The sequence below is a fragment of the Leptodactylus fuscus genome, chromosome 4 (assembly GCF_031893055.1).
Source record: "Leptodactylus fuscus isolate aLepFus1 chromosome 4, aLepFus1.hap2, whole genome shotgun sequence".
Lineage (NCBI taxonomy): Eukaryota > Metazoa > Chordata > Amphibia > Anura > Leptodactylidae > Leptodactylus > Leptodactylus fuscus.
The window spans coordinates 94,361,038-94,384,495 of record NC_134268.1 but is presented as its reverse complement, the minus strand read 5'-3'; the positions used below and the strand labels follow the sequence as shown (position 1 = coordinate 94,384,495).

The window sequence follows — 23,458 nt, the reverse complement described above, 5'->3', positions numbered from 1 at the left end:
AGTTCCGCGCTTTGCACAAAGGTCCACTTGACCACCAAAGCGTGGACAAGTGCATGCGGACAGGGATGCTACATTTCACTGATGGTACACTGGGTGAATGTAGACTGGGACCAGGTCACAAACTGGGGCGGTCTACCTTGTCTCCCCGCCCAAGATTCCTGGCAGGGGTTCAGAACCACCCTCCCCCTCCTCCTCGGCCATAATATCAACTCCAGCTGCGAGCTGGAAACGCTGCAGCACTGGCGTGGGGAGAAGATCAGCTTGGGGGACAGACAGCACACTGCCTCCGAGGTAAGGGTTTTCACTGCTGCACCTGGGCCCAGACATGGTCGTGTCTGATAATGGCCGGAACCTGGTGGCGGCTCTGGAGCTTGCCAACCTTTAACACGTTCCATGCCTGACCCACGTTTTCAATTTGTGGTGCAATGGTTTTTAAAAACGTACCCCAATTTACACGAGCTACTGGTGAAAGTGCGGTGCTTGTGCGCCCACTTTCGCAAGTCTACTTTAGTCGCTGCTAGCCTCAAAACACTCCAGCAAAACCTACTTCTGCCCGAACACCGGCTGTTGTGTGACATCCTCACATGCTGGAACTTGACGTACCACATGTTGAGCAGAGTGTGTGAGCAGCAGAGTCCCTTGATGGAGTACCATCTCCAAAAACAAGGGTTCCTCAAAGTCAGCTCCCACAGTTTCTGCACCATGAGTGGCCATGGATGGCAGACTTATGCGAGATGTTGCGTGTCTTTAAGGAGTACACCAAGAGGGTCCACTGTAACGACACACTAGTGAGTGTAACAATCCCCCTCCTGTGTGTGATGCGAGAATCCTTCATTGCCATCAGGGATAACGACTTGTATTCTGAGGAGTCGGGCATAGGAGCAAAACCATCCCAGCAGGATAGTCAGTGCACACTCCTGTCCGCTTCACAGCGTATAATGACGGAGTAAGAGGAGGAGGAGGATGACGAAATGGCAGATGATCTCATTGTCACACAGGAGGCTAGCAGGGAACTTCAGTGCGTCCCATTGCTGCAGCGTGGGTGGGGCGAAAGGGAAGAGGAGGAATAGGCAAGTGACCATTCCGGTGGGGGCAGCAAAGTCATGCCAAGTAACACTCTGGACCACATGGCTGAATTCATGTTGGGGTGCTTTTCAAGTGACAAATGCATTGTCAAAATCCTGGAGAGAAACCAATACTGGATTTTTGCAATCCTCGACCCTCGGTATAAAAGTAACATCTTATACTTTTATTCCGTTACAGGGGAGGGCCAATCGCATTAATGATTGCCACAAGCAACTGGTGCAGAATATGAGGGAAAAGTTTCCATCAACTCTCGTTAATGACAGAGAGGAGAGTTCTTCAAGAGGCTAACAACTGTCATCTGGTCCACACCCACCAGGGGCACACTCTCCAAGGTCTGGGACACGTTAATGGCACCCCCTCGCCAAACTACCACCACTGAGGGGCCTAGTGTCACCAGGAGGGACAAGTATAGGTGCATGTTGTGGGAGTACCTGGCCCTACACTTATTGGCTCTCCAAGTTGCGCGTATCACATTGAAACCAATAGGGAAAAAAGCAGCCCATTCAATTCAATAGGGAGGGCTCATATGCCGGCTCCCATTGAAATGAATGGGATCTGCTTTGTACGTGCTGATTCTGAACGTGCTTTATGTTCAGAATCAGCTCAGCGTATACTTAGTGTTAATGCACCCTTAGGCTGACTGCTGGTTGCTTGTGCTGCAGCATTTGGAGTTGGGTCTGTCAGCCTTGTGATGAACTACAGTATATACACAAACACACACACACACACTCATCCACAATGATAGTTAAGGGTAGGTACGGTTGGATTCCCCATTACCTATTCCATCTGTGGTTGTCATGAGCAACGTGATTTAAAGGGGTGCTTGGTAATGTTTATTTAGTGTCAAATTTGGGTTTCTGTCCATCCACTTGGGGAGGAAAGAAGTTTTCCAGGTATTTTCCACTTTCATAGAGTTTTTTTTGAGTGTGGAAAGTGTCTAGTTGATAGGCTGTGATAGTGGAGTAAAACTGTGACTTGGGCTTGTTAGATGCCCCCAGGCATGCTTCTTCTGCTGTCCCAGAGGTGGTGTCATCATTTGCTGAGGTGTTATAGTGGACTTGGTGACCCTCCTTAGGCGAATAGTGGTTTCCCCTGAAACGAACATTTTTTCCCCATAGAATATAATGGGATTCGATGCAAAGCAAACACAGTATCAAAACACATTAATAAACAAGGATTCACTAAATACTGGAAAAATCTAAGGCCTGGTTCGCATCTGGGTCCAGGATTCCATTCAGGGAGTCTGCTTGGGGATCCCCCGAACGGAATACTGAATGCATTAATAAACGGTGAGCATTGAGAGCACATGGATCCAGTAGACTATAATAGGGTCCATGTGCATGATTCGTGTGGAAAACACATGGACCCCAGTATAGTCTATGGGGTCCATGTGCTTTCATTGCTCCCCGCTTTTTAATGTGTTCCAGATGTGAACCAGGCCTAATAGTGCACACCTATTATCAAGTGTATAACTACCACCTCCCTGTAATATTAATACATAACATCAAACATAAAATAAGCACGTCTACACCAAAAGTAGTAGTGCCCTAAAACAATTCTGAGGCGCTGAAATAGAAACACCAAACCTATTTCAATGGGACTAGACGATAATCTAATGTGTATGAGGGCTTCAAAACTCTAGGTTAGGTTAAACACATTATATATATATACTAGCTGGTACCCGCGACTTCGTCTGCGGTGATTGTAGAAGTGGGTATATACAGGCGCGGGTAAGGTTTTCGTACTGTGTATAAGGTATGGGATATGAAATGTAACTGTGTATCTTGTTTTTGCTGTAATTCTGAGAGCACATGAGACTTTTGTGTTGAATGTAATTTGTATTTCAGCTGCTATACGGTGTTGTGAGAAACTGTACATAGTGTCTTTGGGACAGAGGTATTTCAGGTTAATATACTTCAATATACGACATTGTATGATTTGTTATTTTCCGCCAATACATGTACGTTTTGGGCACAGGATATTCTCGAGCAGCCACATAAAGTCTGGCCCTGTGCATGACAGTTTAGTAACTCAATGCGCCTCTTATTAATAGCAATTAACCCCATCATGTCCCTCACATTAACCCTTGTGTAAGAGTTACTGATATGTGAAAGACTTGGAGGTAATAATTAAGTATCTTCATTATTGAGGTTTTTTATTAGTACCTCCATATGTCTCACATATTAGTAACCCTTATATGGGGCCTACAGGGGTTAATATGAGGGACATGATGGGGTTTATTCCTATTAATATGAGGCACACAGGGGTTAATATGAGGGACATGATGGGGTTTATTCCTATTAATATGAGGCACACAGGGGTTAATATGAGGGACATGATGGGGTGTATTCCTATTAATGTGAGGCACATGGAGTTACTAAGACTAAACTAATAACCCCAAATGCCTGACATTAATGAGAACAGTAATCCTATGTACCTGTGTGTTTTTCAGTTTCACTTTGCTAGCAGCTTCCTCTCCTCCTCGGGGAATGATGGCAGGATGCAGACCACTATAGCAGGCACAGACCTGAGCGATTAAAGGGGTATTCCCACCTCACATACTCAGCAGTCTTCACTCTTGTAAAATCTTCTTTCTTCCTGGTTTCTTGCATCATTTGGTGGGTGGGGTTTCACAGGCAACCTGCCTTTTAGCTCCACCCTCAAATTCGCATGTAGCTCCGCCCACCCACATTGGATTGTGAAGTACAGGCAGCAGCAACGCCATTCTGTGTTACATACAGACACTGCCTGTCTCTGCCATAATGAACACAACTGAATTAGCCTGATAACTGGGAGAACAGGAGAAATGAAAGCAGCTCCTCTATCTGAGTGCAGGACCTAGGTCACATGGTGTAGACACAGGATTAGCTAGATACACAGGCTTGCTCCCTGCGCTTAGCCCCTCCTCCCTCCCCCCTGACAGCAGCAGATACATCATTTGACTCATGAGCAGCTAGGTCAGGGCTGTGGCCACAAAAAATTGAATAAAGTAAGATAGTGGGCAAACAAAGCAGTTTTGCTGAAGCAGTGTATTTAGGAAAAGTCTTACATCCACATTAACCAGCAGTATAGATAGGATCCTTGTGATGGGACAACCCCTTTAAGCTCCACTCCCTGGGTTTCCTGCACCCCTCTCAAAGGGCAGTGTCCTTATGCTTGAGCTCTAGCAGAGCACTTAAGGGACTTCATTTAACTCTTGCAGGTCTTGTGCTGCTGGTGTGCCAGTGAAATATGGCAGGAGTGCCACTCTTGGCATGTGTGCCAGGGGTTGCTGACCTATGCTGTAGGGGGTAATATGAATTTTGTGGCTTGCTATGGTCCAAAGTGTGTGAGATTGCAGAAATAGTGATGTGAGTTTGGGTTTTGTGGGGATCCTGGGAAAAACGTATGTGCGCTATTGTGACGAAAAGTAGCCTATTGCGCAATCAAGTGTAGTGACTATGTTTGTGGAAAATTTCAGCCAAATTGTATGGTCGAAAGTGTGTGAGATTGCAGAAATAGTGATGTGAGTTTGGGTTTTGTGGGGGTCCTGGGAAAAACGTATGTGCGCTATTGTGACGAAAAGTAGCCTATTGCGCAATCGAGTGTAGTGACTATGTTTGTGGAAAATTTCAGCCAAATCGGTGGAGCGGGTTTTGCGTGATTGAGGAACAAACATCCAAACATCCAAACTCACAAACTTTCACATTTATAATATTAATAGGATATTTGTATTTTTTGCAATGTCTGTTCTGAATTTGTTTCAATAAAAGCTTTGTGTACTCTTTACAAAGGAAAGTTAATAAATAACAACATTTATTTATATGGATTCAATATTGATTTTTTAGGCTATTTCTGAACTTAGTTCAGTAATTGTAACAAACTATCATCATCTGTATGGAGGCCTGTCAGTGAATGTACATTTTGTACTACCGTAGTCAGCTTTATAATTATGCACTGGGGACCCAATACATAGATGCCTAGAGGATATATACACAGGATCTTGACCTTGGTTGCCACATTTATTTTATCCTTGGCTTAATTCAGTTATATGTACACCATTTATAATATTTGTACACTTCTTTGCTAGTGTCTTTGCTTCTCAAAAAATGTTTAATCCATATACAAATATAACAGCATTACAAAAAGATGAAGAGGCATTCCCCGAAAAATGTAACTGGTCCAAATAATGCTATAAACATTTCATTCTTATTGAAAAGAAGGTCTAATTAAAGGGGATATGGCATCTTAGATCAGAAGTAATTATTGTTTATTTTCATTACGTACCTCTGTATAGCACCTTTGTTTTAATGCAGCCAGAGCTTTCTGTGGGAGAGACTACCAATGTGAAGAACTATAGTTCCATGATAATTCTCCCCCTCTCAAACAGATTGGCTTTTTACACTGTAGCTGGCTGCATGCTCCTCATTACAGGGTGTCATGCAATACTGTATTTACATTATTCACAAAGAACACAGCTTTGCTACTAACACCTACTCATCGAACACTGCATTATCTGCTGCCTAGCATGTGAAACATGATTCCTCCTGGACATGAAATGGAAAGAAAGAGAGATCCAGTAAACAGTAAAGATGAAATGCATGTGTGAGGGAGGAAAAGGGTAAGTAACTATGTGTTCATTGTAAGAGATAAACACCATGAGTGCAGTTAAGTACTGCATGTGCGACTGGCATATAGGGGCATCTCAGCTACATACAGTAAAATGTATAGTGAATAATCTTACATCATATTTAAAGGTTAAAAACAAGTCCCATATAGGGCTCACACTCTACATTTTTTCCCCGTCAGTATGCCTTTGGAGTATGGAAGGAAATCCACACAAACATGTGGAGAACGAACACTCTCCTTGAGGATGTTGTTGTTGGCAGGATTCAAATCTAGGACTCCAGCTCTGTAAGGCTGCAGTGCTAACCACCGAGCTGCCGTGTTGCCCCCTTTTTCTGTTTTCATTATACCTATGGGGAAACCGCCGGTGTTGCAGTTTTGGAAATCGTGGCATGTCCACAGCACAGTTTTTACTGAAAAGTGGGCATGGAATTTGCTAGAATCCCATCCACTTTTCTCTGACTGTAAAACACTGTGATTTTTTCTGCAGCGTTTCTGCTACGGGCAAATTGCGGCGTTTAGGCCGTGTGGGGCCCCAGCCTTAAAGACAAATAGAATCTACTAAATAAAAAATGTGACATTCATATAAATAAAGTGAATGGCCACATTATTAGCTACATCTGTACTTTCATGATTAGAGCTTTTCTGAAATTGCACACATTAACCTGGAGTGTAGCGTAAAAGCAAGTGAGTAAGTTTTCTGTGGATCAGTTTCAGTGTGCATCCACATTAGAATAAGAAAGCCCAGTGACTTGAGTGGCGTATGTGGTATGGCCATCTGTGCTAGACTAGCCAGTCCTAATATATCCAAAAAATTGCCAAACTTCTTAGGAAAAACATACATAGAAAAGGGGTCCTGTGGACGTAAAAAAATTGTTGACAAAAGAACAGAGGAGGATGTCAAAATTCATCTAAGGAACAAGTGGTGTACGGTCAAGCAAATTGCAGCCAAATACAATAATGGCGTGCCATCTAATGTGCCTGAATGTGTAACCTGTCACTCCTTCGCACAGATGGGCTGTAACTGCAGATGACCAATTACAGGGGAATTGCTCTCTAAGGGAAGCAAAAAGTATGCAAAAAAAAAAAAAAAAGGTTAAATGCAAAAAGATGACTGGATAAACATGAATGATGGTTGGTTTTTTATGTTTTTTCTTCTTTTTATTCTATAATTCATCACATGCCAATAAAGAGAAAAAATAAAAATACATACATAAACACCCCTTTAACAACATAACCCCTTCACCCAAGACCCCCGTTAAGAAGGATAACAATTTTTTAAACAAACATACACCGCTTCCTCTCAGACAATAAATCCAAAAAGGGCAACCAAATAGGTTGAAAAATAATTTGTTTACCAGATTTTATTGCATGAATGTGTTCATAGTATAGGAATATATTTATGAGCAAGGTACAAAAGAATATGTATGGGCATGAGGATCAAATAAACAAAGAGTATTCTCTGGGAATAAAGTAACAGATAAAATCTGATTAATACATTTAAAATCTGTAAAGTTCTAGACAACACCATAATAAATGTTTCATATCCGTATCGTCTCTAAGGATTTGAATTTTTTTGGTACAGGCTTATATCCAACTCTGTATAATTTAATAAGACTCCCAGGTTTCCATAGCATTTCTCTTTACAAGGAATCTTCAAGACCTGCTCCTCCTCCTAACGTATGATAGCGTACCCTTTACAATCAATTATGGGTATTCATAACATAATCAGCTGCTTATGACAGTCTTCAATATACTGTGTCAGAAGTTGACAGACAGGGTGCTGGAAGCTCGCTATATCTCCCCTAGGTTTTTAACTTAGATGAGGTCTAGTTTGAGTCTTAAGTAGGCCTTATCACTATATGTAAACACAAAGATAACATTGAGTTTACTACAAAACTGTTCTCTCCTCTGCAGCATCCAAGCTTTTTTTCTCTCCAAACCTGTGTAATATAATACACATTCACTGTGCATATTATTTGTTCTGAATCATAATAGATTTTTAGAAATCATAATAAATGATCCCTCATGGTAAAAGCAATGTTTATATCTAGTGAGGTATGTCCTAGTGTCCTGTCCATCAGACAATCAAAGCCCACCCACCAGCATGTTGTAGAATGCAGGAAGAGACAGCAGGCAAACTGCTGATAGAGAGAGAGAGAGATGGGGAAACCCCTTTAAGTACTAATCATTGACATACTTAAATATGTTCCCTGATAAAAGATGTTTTTACAAATTGTTATAAATCTATACTATCTATCCTTACCCTGTATCCATGTAGTGGATGCCCTGGCCAGATTCTATACAATCGCCACTTATTAAAGAACATCCATAATTAGTGACTGAAAACACCCTGAAGCAAAGTGCTTCATATTCCCTTAACACTAAAAGACCTTTACAAAAGACTCTAGTTACTACAGAAGCATCAGGCAGCCTCTTCACATCTCAAGTAACCCTTTATGAAAATTTCTGTAAAGATAAAATGTCAAGTGTGTTCTACCATTCATGTGAAAAAAGAAGGACAAATTGAAAGAGACAGCAAATTTAAGCCATTACATAGATGCCTCAGTGACTGTGATCAGTCATTCACACGGGCTGTTTTGTGATGTAGCTAGAAATGATACCCTGTATAAAAGAGGCGAAACGCTAAGATTGGAGCTCCGTGGGGCCATGTACCCAAAAGACTACAGATAGAAACATTTCCATTGTGGAAATACAGAACAACACTGGAGCAGCACTCCTAGGGCATGGTACACTACATGGAGATGTATTCACTAGACAGATGCAACCTTTCTTTATCTGACTTTAGGTTCACACTTGCGCTCAGGTTTCCGCTCTTCAGGTCCACTTGGGGAGCTGAAAAATGAAAACCCAATCCACTTACAGAGTGCTTACTCGCAGAAACCCTTGGTCCCATAGACTGTAATGGGGTCTGCTGGGTTTCTGCCCGAAAAATGCAAAGAGAAAAGTTCTGTTTGCAGGACTTTTCTCTCCGCAGTTTTCAAGTGGATTCGGGGACAGAAACCAAGCATTGGTGTAAACCCAGCCTAAGTTGACTGTACTGCTCCCAGCGACATTCATGCATATAGGAGTCATACTGATGAACCAGTGCCACAAGAATCAATGCATTATTCATTTTACAAATGGCAGCACACACACTGGTCTACTAAGGCATGTGATGGATGTATAGGCAGTAACTGGTCTTTGTTTCTTTTACAGGGCATATCTGCTAGTTACCTAATAATACCCGATAGCTAATAAAGCGCTGATGTTTTATTATGATGGTGCTAGATCATACTAGATTTACCTGACATGCTCATGGTAGCATAACATGTCTGTGCTGTACAATATGCGTATGGACTCTGACTGAAGGGGCAAAGAGTTGCTTGTTCTCTTCAATCCATGAGAATCTGTGAAGAAAGAACTATAGTATGCCCCATCACATGCCACTATAAAGAGACATTTTCCACGGTGCATACTGTATTTTATGGTGAATAATACACTGCTTTACAGAGGAACCATACTGTGCTGCATTGCAATTAAATCCATACAGCACACTTGTACGGTTCCCTCTAATATCTAACTATGCATAAAATCTCATTGGATCATTACACGCTTTTACAATACATTCTAATGGCAGCAAAGGTCATGCTAGTACAGCTTTGTAAAGTAATAATAGGCAATTACAATTCACAGCCAAAAATTAGCCTTGTTAGCCAAGCCTAATCTTACATACAAAATAACAGGGATAAAAAACACTTAAAAACACTTGTTCATTTTCCCTTGTTTTTCTTGGGGGGGGGGGGGGGGGGCAAGTGTGGGGGTATGAAACATGAAGCTATTGTGTTTAAATGTTTTTCTGTAGTCTGAGACCTGTCACCATTTTGGACATGTCCGTCTTAATAAATACTTGTTTTATAAAACTCTATGTTGTACTGTTCCTTTGTTATTCCTCCTAAAAATGTAAGAATAACCTGATGACGTGGCGTTGCCATATTCAAACTGTGTAGAGACCCCTCATTCACTCTCTTTTCTACCTTTATAAATGCCTTTGGAGCCAGGAAGTTATTGATGAATGTACAGAAGTTCAGTTACATGGGTTGTTAGTAATAGATCTTTAAGAAGTCACCAAGTAAAAAATTCTAAATAACACGCATCATTTCATTCTTTCTATTCCCCTGAATAACGGTGGCTCAGTGGTTAGCATTGCAGCACTGGAGTCCCGGGTTCGAATCCTGCCAAGGACAACATCTGCAAGGAGTTTGTATGTTCTCCCCGTGTTTGTGTGGGTTTCCTCCCACACACCAAAGACGTACTGTTAGGGAATTTAGATTGTGAGCCCTATATGGGACAGTGACTGTCAATATCTGTAAAGCGCTGCGGAATATGATGGCACTATATAAGTAAGCATAATAAATAGAGATGAGCGAACAGTGTTCTATCGAACACATGTTCGATCGGATATCAGGGTGTTCGCCATGTTCGAATCGAATCGAACACCGCGTGGTAAAGTGCGCCAAAATTCGATTCCCCTCCCACCTTCCCTGGCGCCTTTTTTGCACCAATAACAGCGCAGGGGAGGTGGGACAGGAACTACGACACTGGGGGCATTGAAAAAAATTGGAAAAAGTCATTGGCTGCCGAAATCAGGTGACCTCCATTTTAGACGAATAGTGGATTTCAAATCCGGGTCATATGAGAATGTGAACTTTGTGACTATGAGACAGGGATAGCTGTACAGGCAGGGATAGCTAGGGATAACCTTTATTTAGGGGGAATGTTATTAAAAATAACTTTTTGGGGCTCTATCGGGTGTGTAATTGTGATTTTTGTGAGATAAACTTTTTCCCATAGGGATGCATTGGCCAGCGCTGATTGGCCGAATTCCGTACTCTGGCCAATCAGTGCTGGCCAATGCATTCTATTAGCTTGATGAAGCAGAGTGTGCACAAGGGTTCAAGCGCACCCTCGGCTCTGATGTAGCAGAGCTGAGGCTGCACAAGGGTTCAAGCGCACCCTCGGCTCTGATGTAGGAGAGCCGAGGGTGCACTTGAACCCTTGTGCACCCTCGGCTCTGCTACATCAGAGCCGAGGGTGCGCTTGAATCCTTGTGCACACTCTGCTTCATCAAGCTAATAGAATGCATTGGCCAGCGCTGATTGGCCAATGCATTCTATTAGCCCGATGAAGTAGAGCTGAATGTGTGTGCTAAGCACACACATTCAGCTCTACTTCATCGGGCTAATAGAATGCATTGGCCAGCGCTGATTGGCCAGAGTACGGAATTCGGCCAATCAGCGCTGGCTCTGCTGGAGGAGGCGGAGTCTAAGATCGCTCCACACCAGTCTCCATTCAGGTCCGACCTTAGACTCCGCCTCCTCCAGCAGAGCCAGCGCTGATTGGCCGAATTCCGTACTCTGGCCAATCAGCACTGGCTAATGCATTGTATTGGCGTGATGAAGCAGTGCTGAATGTGTGTGCTTAGCACACACATTCAGCTCTACTTCATCGGGCTAATAGAATGCATTGGCCAGCGCTGATTGGCCAGAGTACGGAATTCGGCCAATCAGCGCTGGCTCTGCTGGAGGAGGCGGAGTCTAAGATCGCTCCACACCAGTCTCCATTCAGGTCCGACCTTAGACTCCGCCTCCTCCAGCAGAGCCAGCGCTGATTGGCCGAATTCCGTACTCTGGCCAATCAGCACTGGCTAATGCATTGTATTGGCGTGATGAAGCAGTGCTGAATGAGTGTGCTTAACACACACATTCAGCTCTACTTCATCGGACTAATAGAATGCATTGGCCAATCAGCGCTGGCCAATGCATTCTATTAGCGTGAACTGAGTTTGCACAGGGGTTCTAGTGCACCCTCGGCTCTGCTACATCAGATTGCTACATCTGATGTAGCAGTGCCGAGTGTGCATCAGATGTGTAGTTGAGCAAAACTGACTCAGCACTGCTAAGTCTCTGCATTCGCATAGGAATGCATTGGCCAGCCTTCGGCCAATCAGCGCTGGCTCTGCCGGAGGAGGCGGAGTCTAAGGTCGGACCTGAATGGAGACTGGTGTGGAGCGATCTTAGACTCCGCCTCCTCCAGCAGAGCCAGCGCTGATTGGTCGAGTTCCGTACTCTGGCCAATCAGCACTGGCCAATGCATTTCTATGGGGAAAAGTTAGCTTGCGAAAATCGCAAACTGACAGGGATTTCCATGAAATAAAGTGACTTTTATGCCCCCAGACATGCTTCCCCTGCTGTCCCAGTGTCATTCCAGGGTGTTGGTATCATTTCCTGGGGTGTCATAGTGGACTTGGTGACCCTCCAGACACGAATTTGGGTTTCCCCCTTAACGAGTTTATGTTCCCCATAGACTATAATGGGGTTCGAAACCCATTCGAACACTCGAACAGTGAGCGGCTGTTCGAATCGAATTTCGAACCTCGAACATTTTAGTGTTCGCTCATCTCTAATAATAAATAATAATTTTGTTGTTTTTCTTTTTAAAAACCATCTACCCTTTCAAAAGAGACAGCTCCTCGAAGATTATACATAGACTAGATCTGATTCTCCATGTGGGCAAGAACGTTTTATTTTCTCATAGAAAAGCTTAAGTTTACATAAGGTCACCGCCCACTTGGAGAATCAGAGCTGTAACTTTCAGGGCCAGATCTGTTGAAAGGGTGGATGGAATTTTAAAAAGAAAAACACCAAATCATATGATGTATGGCATTCAGTATTTTGTGCTTGGTGACAGATCTTCTTTACATGGCTTCCAACCTTGTATACATTATATACATTCCATAAAGTCTGAAACAACATAATAAAAACTGTTGATATTTCCAATTCATATCTACCCATAACCCATAAAGCGCAGTGACTATAGGGGATGTAACACATGAAGATAACACACATGTGACTGTAGTTGTACAACTGCTGTACCATACATGGGGTCATATGCATGCACTTTTTAAAACCGTATTTTGCCCAGGACTTTGGGGTCAGAGTTGAACCAACTTTGGCTGGAGTTGGAAAAAAGTTACTGACTCTGATTTCAAGATAAAATTATTAATTATTTTTAATTATCTTATACAATTATTAATATTATGTAATTAATTAGATGCATAGTTTGTTGCATATTTACTTTCATCAAGAGATTTTTAATGAATTATAGGATCTATACTGCTTCTGACTGATAATAGCTGTCAGTAATTCATCAGAATAGGAGCCTGAGCCCGGCTGTGGGAAAACATAGGGGTGGTTTACCAACTCCAAAGCCCTGAATCTAACCCATTTATCTGCTGGGTTGGGTTGATATGCAGGATTCTGATGACAGACTCCCTTTAAATGTCCAAAAATCTGTCACGCTCATATGCATTCATACAACAATGGCCCTCTTTGTACAGCGCAGAAATTGACAAAGTACTAATAGCCACAGCCAGAAGTTATTCAGGTATTTAGCAAATTTCCCAAGAGCAACTCTCCCCATTCCTTGGGGTGATATGATTGATTCTGGAAACAGACTATTTAATGGCCTTGAGATTACAGTTCCCCAATGTCTTACCAATTGTTCACATCTGCGTTGATATTTTCGTCTGGCAAAGTCCGCATGGGGACCACTCGAACGAAATACCGAACGCAACTGCAAGCACTGTGCTATAAAAGCACACGGTCCCCAGAGACTATAATGGGGTCCGTGTGCTTGCCACACGCTGCCCGCATGAATCATGCGGACAGGAAAGTAGATTCTGAACTACTTTCCTGTCCACGTAATCCCTGCTGAGATCTGTCGGCAAGCACATGGACCCCATTATAGTCTATGGGGTCTGTGTGCTTCTACTGCACAGTGCATGCAGTTGCGTTCAGTATTCCGTTTGGGGAGGTCCTCATACAGACTCCCCAGGGCGGAATACAAACACAAATGTGAACGAGGCCTTAGACCACTACCCTTATTGTAGGTTGAGTAAATAAGTACAGGATCTGGTGAAATGTCAGCTTTATATGTAGCTTTCTCTTTCCTAGGAAATTACTAACAATATATGTTAGGTTTCTACACATTTATAAAGCTTCTGGCATTCAGAGCAGATGAGTGAGTACGCTAAACCTTCGCCTTCAACTTCTCTAATTCCCTACACTCCCGCTCTAAATTTGACTTTGGTTACAAATCCGCTCCTTCGCAAATGGCTAACTGTATTTGGATAAATGCAACCATAGCAAAGCAAGATGTCTTAAAGGCAGAGAAACTTTCCCACCAATGGGATTTGGCCAATGTGGTGAGAGAATAAAATAATTGTGCCAGATGGCACAGCAGACCAGTCCACTATCCAGAAAATAATTGACAATATCCAGAAACAGTGACTGGAGCTTCAAGAAGAGGTCAAAAGGAGTAAACTTGGTCTAGAGATGGTGGTACTGTTATTAAAGGGGCTCTATCAGCAAAATTATGCTGATAGAGCCCCACATATGCGTGAATATCCTTTAAAAAGGCTATTCAGGCATTGCTAAAGTTATATTAGTTATTAGTTGCATTGATATAAAATGGCGCAGGAGCATGGGCAGTAGCAATTGCATCCGCGCAATTTTTTATCAATGGCAGCTCATGAACGCCGGGGGAAGATGGGACCCAAAAACATAGTTGGAAGAGGAGGCGTGGCTGTAGATGACTTTGGACCCTGAATGCCGCCCACCGTGCACGATAGATAAGATTAACATATTCTTTTTTAGAGTTTTATTTCAAAATGGAGGGTGGGGGGGGTAGTTTAATATAACTTTAGCGGTGCCTGAATAGCCTTTGTAAAGGCTATTCACGCATATGTGGGGCTCTATTAGCATAATTTTGCTGATAGAGCCTCTTTAAAGCAGAATCATGGTGGAAGGGAGGATGAAGGCAATAATGTAATAGTGCTGAAGCCATATTACAGCAGAAAGAGATTTCAGCCTGTGCCATGGCAATGAGGAGGAGATCAGGCACATACTGCAGTAGTTGCTATAATTCAGGAAAAAAGATGAATTGTGATAATAACACAAGATAGAAACAGATCACAAAATGAGGCATCAAAGCCCCTCGGAACAGAAGAGTCTACACAAAACCATCAGAAAACACCAGGCAAAATCAGAGCTGTGCGGGGAGAGAGAGAAGCGGCATGGGAACCTTTAGCAAGATGGATGAAAACTCTGGAAGTATTGGTCAGTAAGGCTAAGGCCCCACACAGCAAATCACTGCCAGAAAATGCTGCAGAGAAGACCACAATGGAAACGCATCGTGTTTTTTTCCACAGCGTTTTTCACAGAAAATCCACAAAGTTTTCCTCTGTGGACTTTCTGCCTCAATTATGCCTTTACGGAAAATGTCACTGTTTCCACAGGTATTGACATGCTGCGATTTCCAATAACACAAGGGTCAAAAACACAAGGGTTTATGAAATCACAGCACTTCTGCTATGGATTTTTTCTGCAATATGTGGATAGGATTAACCAGAATCCCATCTACTATGCAGGTCATGTAAAATGCAGCGTTTTTTTGCTGCAGCGTATCCATCACAGCCAAAACACTGCATTTTCATAACGTGGATCTCTGGCCTTATACAGGGACCTTAGATTGACAGAACATAATATATTTATTCAATAAAAATGTTTAAACTATTCTAAATTCCTATAAAGGTAAATATTCATCAATCTATGCATACAGTATCAAAACTCTATAATATAAAATCATTTTATTCTGATGCTGGAGTTCGGACCTTTCTACTTATTCCCACTTCAACTCCACCCAAAAGTGACCCCCAACTCCATAACTCTTGAGTCCACGAATCAGATTGTATCACAAATCATCTGTCCATTATGATATACAGCAGGAACGTTGCATTATAATCCTATGTTGAAATTGTATGATTGTACTATAGACCATTATATGGGGAATTCACTCATAAAACTACTGACTTACAAAATACAGCTACAGCTACAGTACATCCTTCTGAATATGGGAGAACACATAAGTATCGAGAGAATCTATGCAAATACATGAAAAACAAGTAGCCGGGTCACATGAGTTTGCAGCTATGATACATAAAGGTCAGCCTATTCCCCAGGAATATGCAAGATGTTCATAATACACTTCAAATATGTTTTAGTTCCATGTAATTCGTTTGTCTTACCCATAACATTTTCTCCATAGTCCGGCAACAATGATCGGAATTCTGTACATGGCAAGTGCTTACATTTTAGTGGTTTGGTGCCACGTGTTCTATACTGCATTAACATAACTTGTATTTATATAATAGTTACAGCCAAAAACTCACTGCTAGGATACATTTCATACACTATAATTTTAGTACCGAGACATAATGAGAACAACCTAAAGTATGAAAACTATTTTTATACACCATTCCTGAATTCTGCCGCTTAAATTGTGAGGTTTTGATATTTTTTAGATTTTGTAACCATCATAACTAGGGGAAAGGCAAAAATGTTCCTTCTACAAGTATGCAAATAAATCCTAACAAAAAGAAACATCTAAAAATAACAACAATAACACAAACTCAGAATGATGAAACAACTCAATGCAGTCTTTGACGACTCAAAATAGACAAATGTGCAATGAAATGAACAAGAACACAAAACAAGTGAAAATATAATGCTGCCAACAACACAGCAAAATACATTGCACTACAATGGAGTCAACAAGAACATAAAATAAGCAACAGTAAGATGAAGTTGGGAATAACACAAAATAAATGACAATCTAACACATAAACCTAATTTATGTTTTTAAGATGTTTTAGGAAGAGAAGGTAATAACTAAAATACATGTAATAAAAAGTAGACAGACCAGAATCTGGGCATCTGTCCTTTCTAACTGAATGACAGGCTTGTCCTGCGATGACGGATCTGCACTGTAGACTCCAAATGGAGATTCCCATGAAGATGTAATGGCATGTAAACAGGTGTATACACAACACAAGCAATACATGAAAAGAGACAAAACATGAGTGTCACCACTGCCACCAAATGTAAAGTGCACCTCCATTACCAGGCACCTTATGGTGGTCAAAAGGTGGCATCTAGAAATACGCTTTCTAACTGATAAAGAGAACTACAAGGGAAGTTTCCTTCTAGAAGAAACTATAGTTCAAACATTACTTAAAACCTGGCTATTCAGGTGTCATGGCACTTTTAACTCAATATGTCTGCTCCTATGTAAATGTAATGCAGGATCCAGGAATATGACAAATGGTAAACTGTTTTGTGAGCTGATAGTAATAGAGAACTAGTGAAATTAGAACTTTCTCTGAAAGGCAAAAGTGAATAACTAGTTTTCCATGTGAATAATCACCATGAGTTCTCTGACTAGCAAACAATAACTATCTTTCTTTATGGAAATGAACACGCTTCAAGCTTTTTTTTTCTTCTTTTTTTAATTTCAGTCATTCTTCAATCACTCTTTCATCATTTCTGCATTAAAGAAACAGCAATGTACTAAAAATGAATTTGCCTAGTGTTAGGACTGTTTTCCAAAGCAATGATTGTTATGTAACTTGTGACTGAATTAGTAGTCACTTTGCTCCATTCTAGCTCTGAATGTGGTAGATTTTTATTTATCCTTCTCCATTCATGTGTACTGGTTACTTCCATCAGCTGGGGTTAGAATATTGAGTAGAAGAGTAAAAGGATAAAAGGGCTAAGAGTGCATTCACACTGAGTATACACTCACTGGTTCTGAACGTGTAACTCGTTCCGAATCAGCGGCGTTAAAACAGATCTCATTGCTTTCTATGGGAGCCGGCATACGTGCGCTCCCCATAGAAATGAATAGGCTGCTTTTTTCCCTATTGCTTACGCGTGTATCACATTGAAAGCAATAGGGAAAAAAGCAGCCCATTCATTTCTATGGGGAGCACACGTATGCCGGCTCCCATAGAAAGCAATGGGATCTGTTTTAACGCCGCTGATTCGGAACGAGTTACATGTTCAGAATCAGTGAACGTATACTCAGTGTGAATGCACCCTAAGGGCTGTATTTTATATATTTTGTATTTGATGGGTGAAAGCAGCAGACATCCATCTCAGACACTTGTACTATGTCATGACAAAGTCAAGAAATCTGCTATTGTTCCCTTGTCTCGGGTGGGTACATGTAGGTGTTTCAGTTGCTGTGCTTGGGGGTGGTGGGACTGCAATCAGCTATATGGTGGCTATAAAAAAAATTCTATCCCTTAAAGGGGTGCTCTAGTTCTGACCTTTCCATTCAGCCAGGGATCCAGCAGAGTTTGTCCTTCTGCCTGTACAAAAGCCTTTCAACCAATCAGGGCTGAGAACTGACGATCCATTTCAACAGAATATCACTGGGTGGCCACTGATTGGCTGAATACCTCCTGTGCAGGCCAAAAGTCAGGAAGATCGAGGACCCAGATGAAGGCTCTCTGCTATATTCTTGGCCAAATAGACAAGTAAATAGTATTTGATATATTAAGCCTCCCTAAATGCTAAAAAAGAAAACTCGAGCACCCGGTCTGCTTGGTTGTTACCATAAGCTATCCAACCAGCAACAGCAACATGCCAGACTAAATGAACCGAAATTAGCTAAAAAAAAACACAGCAAAATCTGGAAAAAAAAGTGCAGCTTTTTGGCAACGTGGGGAGTCTCAGCCTTACAGAGACCCTAACTATATAATAAGGTTCCCTGAAAATGTAGGTTTTGGCATTAAAAAGAAAACTATAATATTAAGAAACCTTTAAAAATCTAAAGAACTAGCCAGCTATATTCCTTAAATAAGGAGAACATTATTTTGTAACGAGAAATAGGCAATAGCACAAATCGGAAAAAGAAGAGCTGAGATACCTCTTATAAGTGATCTGCTCAGTATTAGAAACATCATGCATAATTCATTCATTATTTTACTCATTCCAAAAATCTACCAGAAAAATACATGTTAAGATGCTGCTTAGTATTGACTTATCCGGTCTATGTGAGGTGCCAGTTGGGTAAGTAAATGAGCTACAGCTGCCAAAATACTAATCAAAAACTATGGAAATCAGCTCTCGATTCAGAAAAGAAAGCTGTGCCTCTAGCGCCACCTGTTAAAGCTGCGATCCCATAGCTCAATGTCCGATCCTTCAACAGGCCTTGCAATATGTCCAAGTTGTACGCCAAACCAAACTTGGATGTGAGCACTGCATGGCTGGTAAGACTCTTTACAGCTCCCCAAGGAGAAATAGTGGTTTCCCCCAGATCCTAATTTCATATTATTCATAGAAAATGTTCTCAGTCTGATCAAATATATTATGATCATGGAGTTTACTGGAAATAGGCACAGACTCAGACCACAGCTTAGTGTGTGAGGTCAAACGAGCCAGCTACAGCAGTTGGCCTTAGTCTCTTATTGTGTTTCATGGAGGCCAATGAAAATTTTGGAACTTGGATGTTTCTTTATCTCACTTTGACAGATGAATGTTATGTACTGTGATATAATTTATATATGTGCAGCCAAACAATGCAACTGGTAAATAGACACACATCAGATATGGGTGGCAATACGAAGAGTGCACTTCATAGACCATCTGCATGACTTGTGCTTAGAATTGAATTGTACTATTGCATTTTATTCCTCCTGAATATAGAGGATACTACATCAATCATTTCCAATGACTGGACAGTGTTCACAGCTTGAAGGGATAAACCCCTATTGACAAGAGAAATATATTCATACACTTCCAGGGGGGATAACAGAGGAACAGCACAATGTAAAGTTCTAACAAAATGTGTTCCAGAATTCTTATTTGCATTAGAAATACAGAAATGTATTAAAAGTCGAGAGAGCTGACAAGTCTTCTTTAACGGAGCATCATCTATCAAGTTTAATTCAATGAACACAAAAATGATGCAGAAGCATTTACCTGCAGATGTTTGCTTGAACTTTTCGCTTTTTTTCTTTCTCCATTTCCAAGGTTTGAAAAGTCTTCCTAAAGTAGCAAATTTACTTCTTCGCCTGATGGGTGGAGTATGGGTGCCAGGTACTAGGGACTCTGAGCGCATTGCAGCCAGTCTTTCCACTTCTTCAGCTGAAACATGTAAGATATGAAAGCATGGACGTTAATATGTAACATACACTACTATCAAGTAACAGTAAGAAAAAATTATGAAAATATATTTTATAGAATGAGAAATTGTTATATTCTGCTGCAGCAAAGGCCTCTGGGAAGGTCGGGCATGATGTTAAAGGGAGCGCCCTCTATTGGGCTGCATGACTGAGACACTGTCTTCCTAATTACATCATGGAAGACAGATTTGCATATTCTTCCCATGTTCCTTTGCACAGTGGAGCGCAAAATGGCTTAATAAGACTCCACACACCTAAATGGTGGTCTCTCCCTAAGGAGTGACGATATCCCTTTAACCCTAGATACAAGGATGGAAATATATTTACGCAACTTAGAAATGTGATGTGTTAGGAAAAAGATAAGACCTCAACCAAGCAAGCCAAACCCTTCCCTGCTCCTCACCATGTCTTCGATCTGAAGAAAGATAGAAGATTTTATAGGCACCATGCAGACAAAGAGACATAATCACATATACTGTATCTTATTATGTGTCCAATGCTATGAACTGCTCATCCTCCAAGATGTCTCCTATTATTCCATAATCATCACACTGGTATTAGATGATAAGAACGTGGGTAACATGGCCACTTACAGTAATAATAATAATAATAATAATAAATTTTATATAGCGCCAATATATTCCGCAGCGCTGTACAATTTGTAGGGTTCAAATACAGACAGAAAGATACATTACAAAGAAAGTCATTTCACACAATGGGACTGAGGGCCCAGTAATTAAGCGGTCATTTTCTTGTGACTGTAGGTATGCATAGTCGGCTCTGCCCGAAGCCTAGAAGTTTGACCCCAAGAGCCGGAAAAAGACGCGTGAAGAGGTCGCTCCTGAAGAAGATGGAAGCAGCGCTGGAGAGTTCTCTCACAGCATTGGGGACACCCCCAGTGCTGTTTGAGCGCTGGGGCCCGCCCCAGTGCTGCAAGAGAACTCATTTGCATACCGATGAAAACTGGGATTTCTACCGAACGGCGGCGCGGAGAAGACATCTAAAGGTAGGAGAAGAATAGCCTTTCTTAAGGCTATTCCTATGTGTGACCGACAAAAAATGTCATTTTAATGGTAGAATCCCTTTAACCGTACTGTCAGAGGGGGCAGGAATGTATGAACCACATCAAATTTACCAAGATGGTGCAAAATAACACAGGCGTCTTGCTAGGCACTTTTCTTTTTTGTATGCCTACTCACGACTGGCACACATGTATATCAATAATTTGCATCAACAATTGACACATGACCTTTTACTATTTTGCCAAGTCTATTGGGGCAGGTGCAAGTTAATACATGTACATTATATAAATGAACATCGAGGCCCCAATGTACACGGAAAAATGGACATGAAACTGACATATTTAATGTCCCTTTTAGAACAATTGGCACATATAAGCCAGTTTCCTTAACTTTAACTAATGTCCAATTTTTGTCTTTTATTCTGACCTGATAAGACCAATACAAGACTATAATGGCAGTCTTTAACATCTACTTTTTGGGGGATTTAGAGTTCCACTGACATTAAGGCTAAGGCCCCATGTAGTGAATCGCTGCCAAAAAACACTGTGAAAAAGACTGTGACGGAAACACTTGGCATTTTTCTCCGCAGTTTTTTTTTTTTTTTTTTACAGCAAGCCCACAGAGTTTTCCTCTGTTGATTTTCTGCTTCTATTATACCTTATACAGAAAACACCAGCATTTTTTAAACCGCAGCATAACCGCTGCAGATTTTTTTCTGCAATGTGTGGATGGGATTAGCCAGAATCCCATCCACTTTGATACTGTAAAACACTGCGTAAATCACTTACCCCACGTACAGATGAATAAGTGGGGTCAACAAAAAGAAGACCAATGAAATGCATCCTTTTCGTTCACTGACATTTGAAGTGTAACTAGACTTTCACACAATTTTTGTTTTTTTGTCAGTATTTGTGTCATTAATAAATTTTGCAAAATTTATCACAAAAGAATAGGGATGGCACTGCTGACTCGACACATATATGGATCCAATCCAAAATTAATAAACAGATCCATGAGGAGACGACCAATTATTATTTAGAAGTCTGGGGGTGCTCAACATCCAAAAAATAGCATATGAAAATAGGCAATACAAAAAACAAGTTTTTGCATTGGAGGCTTGAAAAAGCGCTCAGAGGAGCGTGAAACGGCTGTTGCCTTTTCTGTCGCCACATATGCTGTTTCTTCCCTCTCAGATGGTTGTTTTTTAAATTGATGTTTTCCCTAATAAAGGATGTTTTTTTAGAAGAAAATCGTCTATGGGTGAGTGCCCCTCCTATTTTTTCTTTTGTATTGTCTATATTAATAGATTTTGTACTGTACTTTATTAACACATTAAAAAAAAAATTAAGTGTTTTTTTTTCCAATATGTTGTGTGCATGTAGCCTGAATGTGTCACCAGAAAATGGCTGACTTTTTAAACTAAAAATGTAACATAATTTTAATAAATCTTAAAATTTCCATGTCACTATCTATATCATGGGTACTCAACTACTTCTAGTAAAGATCCATTAACCGATCAATGCTGCCACTAGTGTAAGGGATCATGACTTGGGGATAGCAGGCAGAGATAAAGGTTTTCCCTGCTTTTATCATAATGAAAGAACTGGGAGGCAGGGGTCCGGGCAGCTAGTGGCCAGGGTATCTGATCTATATTTTCAAAAGTGAATCCACACAAAAAAGCAATGCAGCATCTATTCCAGAAAAAGTTCACTGAGTAATGCAGGAATAAAACAACATCACCAGTCAAGCTCTCAGTTAACCTACACAATAAAGTTTTTACAGAATAGATGGTGAGAGCTGACACGGTCTTCTCCCTTTTTTGTGGATTCACATGTTGGCTTGTTCAGCTGTGTATCCCATGTCCAAAGTTACACTCTGCTGGCTTTGGCAGCTAAAGTGCAGTTGATATTTAAAGGGATTCTACCATTAAAACCTTTTTTTTTGTGGATAAGACGTCGGAATAGCCTTTAGAAAGGCTATTCGTCTCTTACCTTTAGACGTGGTCTCCACCGTGCTGTTCCTTAGAAATACCGTTTTTTACCGGTATGCAAATGAGTTCTCCCGCAGCGATGGGGGCGAGCCCCAGCTCTCAAACAGCGATGTGGGCGTCCCCAACACTGCCAGAGAAGTGTCTCCAAGTGCCGCCTCCTTCTTAGTTGCGTCATCTTCAATGTCTTCCGGCGCAGGCTCGTAACTTCTAGCAGAGTAGAGCTGACTGCGCAGGCGCACAGGTCACGGGAAAATGGCTGCTTGCACAGTTTTCCCATGGCCTGTGCACCTGTGCAGTCTGCTCTGCTCTGCTAGGTGACGAGGATGTGCCGGAAGAAGACAATGAGGAGGCGGAGACACTTAGAGACACTTCTCTGGCAGCGGTGGGGATGCCCTCATCGCTGTTTGAGCACTGGGGCCTGCCCCCATTGCTGCGAGAGAACTCATTTGCATACCGTAAAAAAACGGTATTTCTGAAGAACAGCGCGGCGGAGACCACGTCTAAAGGTAAGAGACGAATAGCCTTTCTAAAGGCTATTCCGACGTCTTATCCACAAAAAAAGTTTTAATGGTAGAATCCCTTTAAAGGGGAGCGCAACACCTCCTCCAAGCATACACCGGTAGCAAGAAAACCCTTTCAATGTCTTGCATAGGAAAACCAATTTAA

The 23,458-nt window shown here is 41.5% G+C and overlaps 1 protein-coding gene across 8 annotated transcripts in view; it reads right to left on the bottom strand.

Moving 5' to 3' along the window:
• The window catches only part of PHACTR1 (phosphatase and actin regulator 1), a 236,378-nt gene that overhangs the window by 70,533 nt on the left and 142,387 nt on the right, over positions 1–23,458 (bottom strand). For all 8 annotated transcript variants that reach the window (XM_075270823.1, XM_075270828.1, XM_075270827.1 and 5 more), the window contains exon 2: positions 19,578–19,742. In XM_075270823.1, coding sequence (XP_075126924.1) covers positions 19,578–19,742 — 165 coding nt within the window. The remainder of the gene's footprint in view (positions 1–19,577; positions 19,743–23,458) is intronic.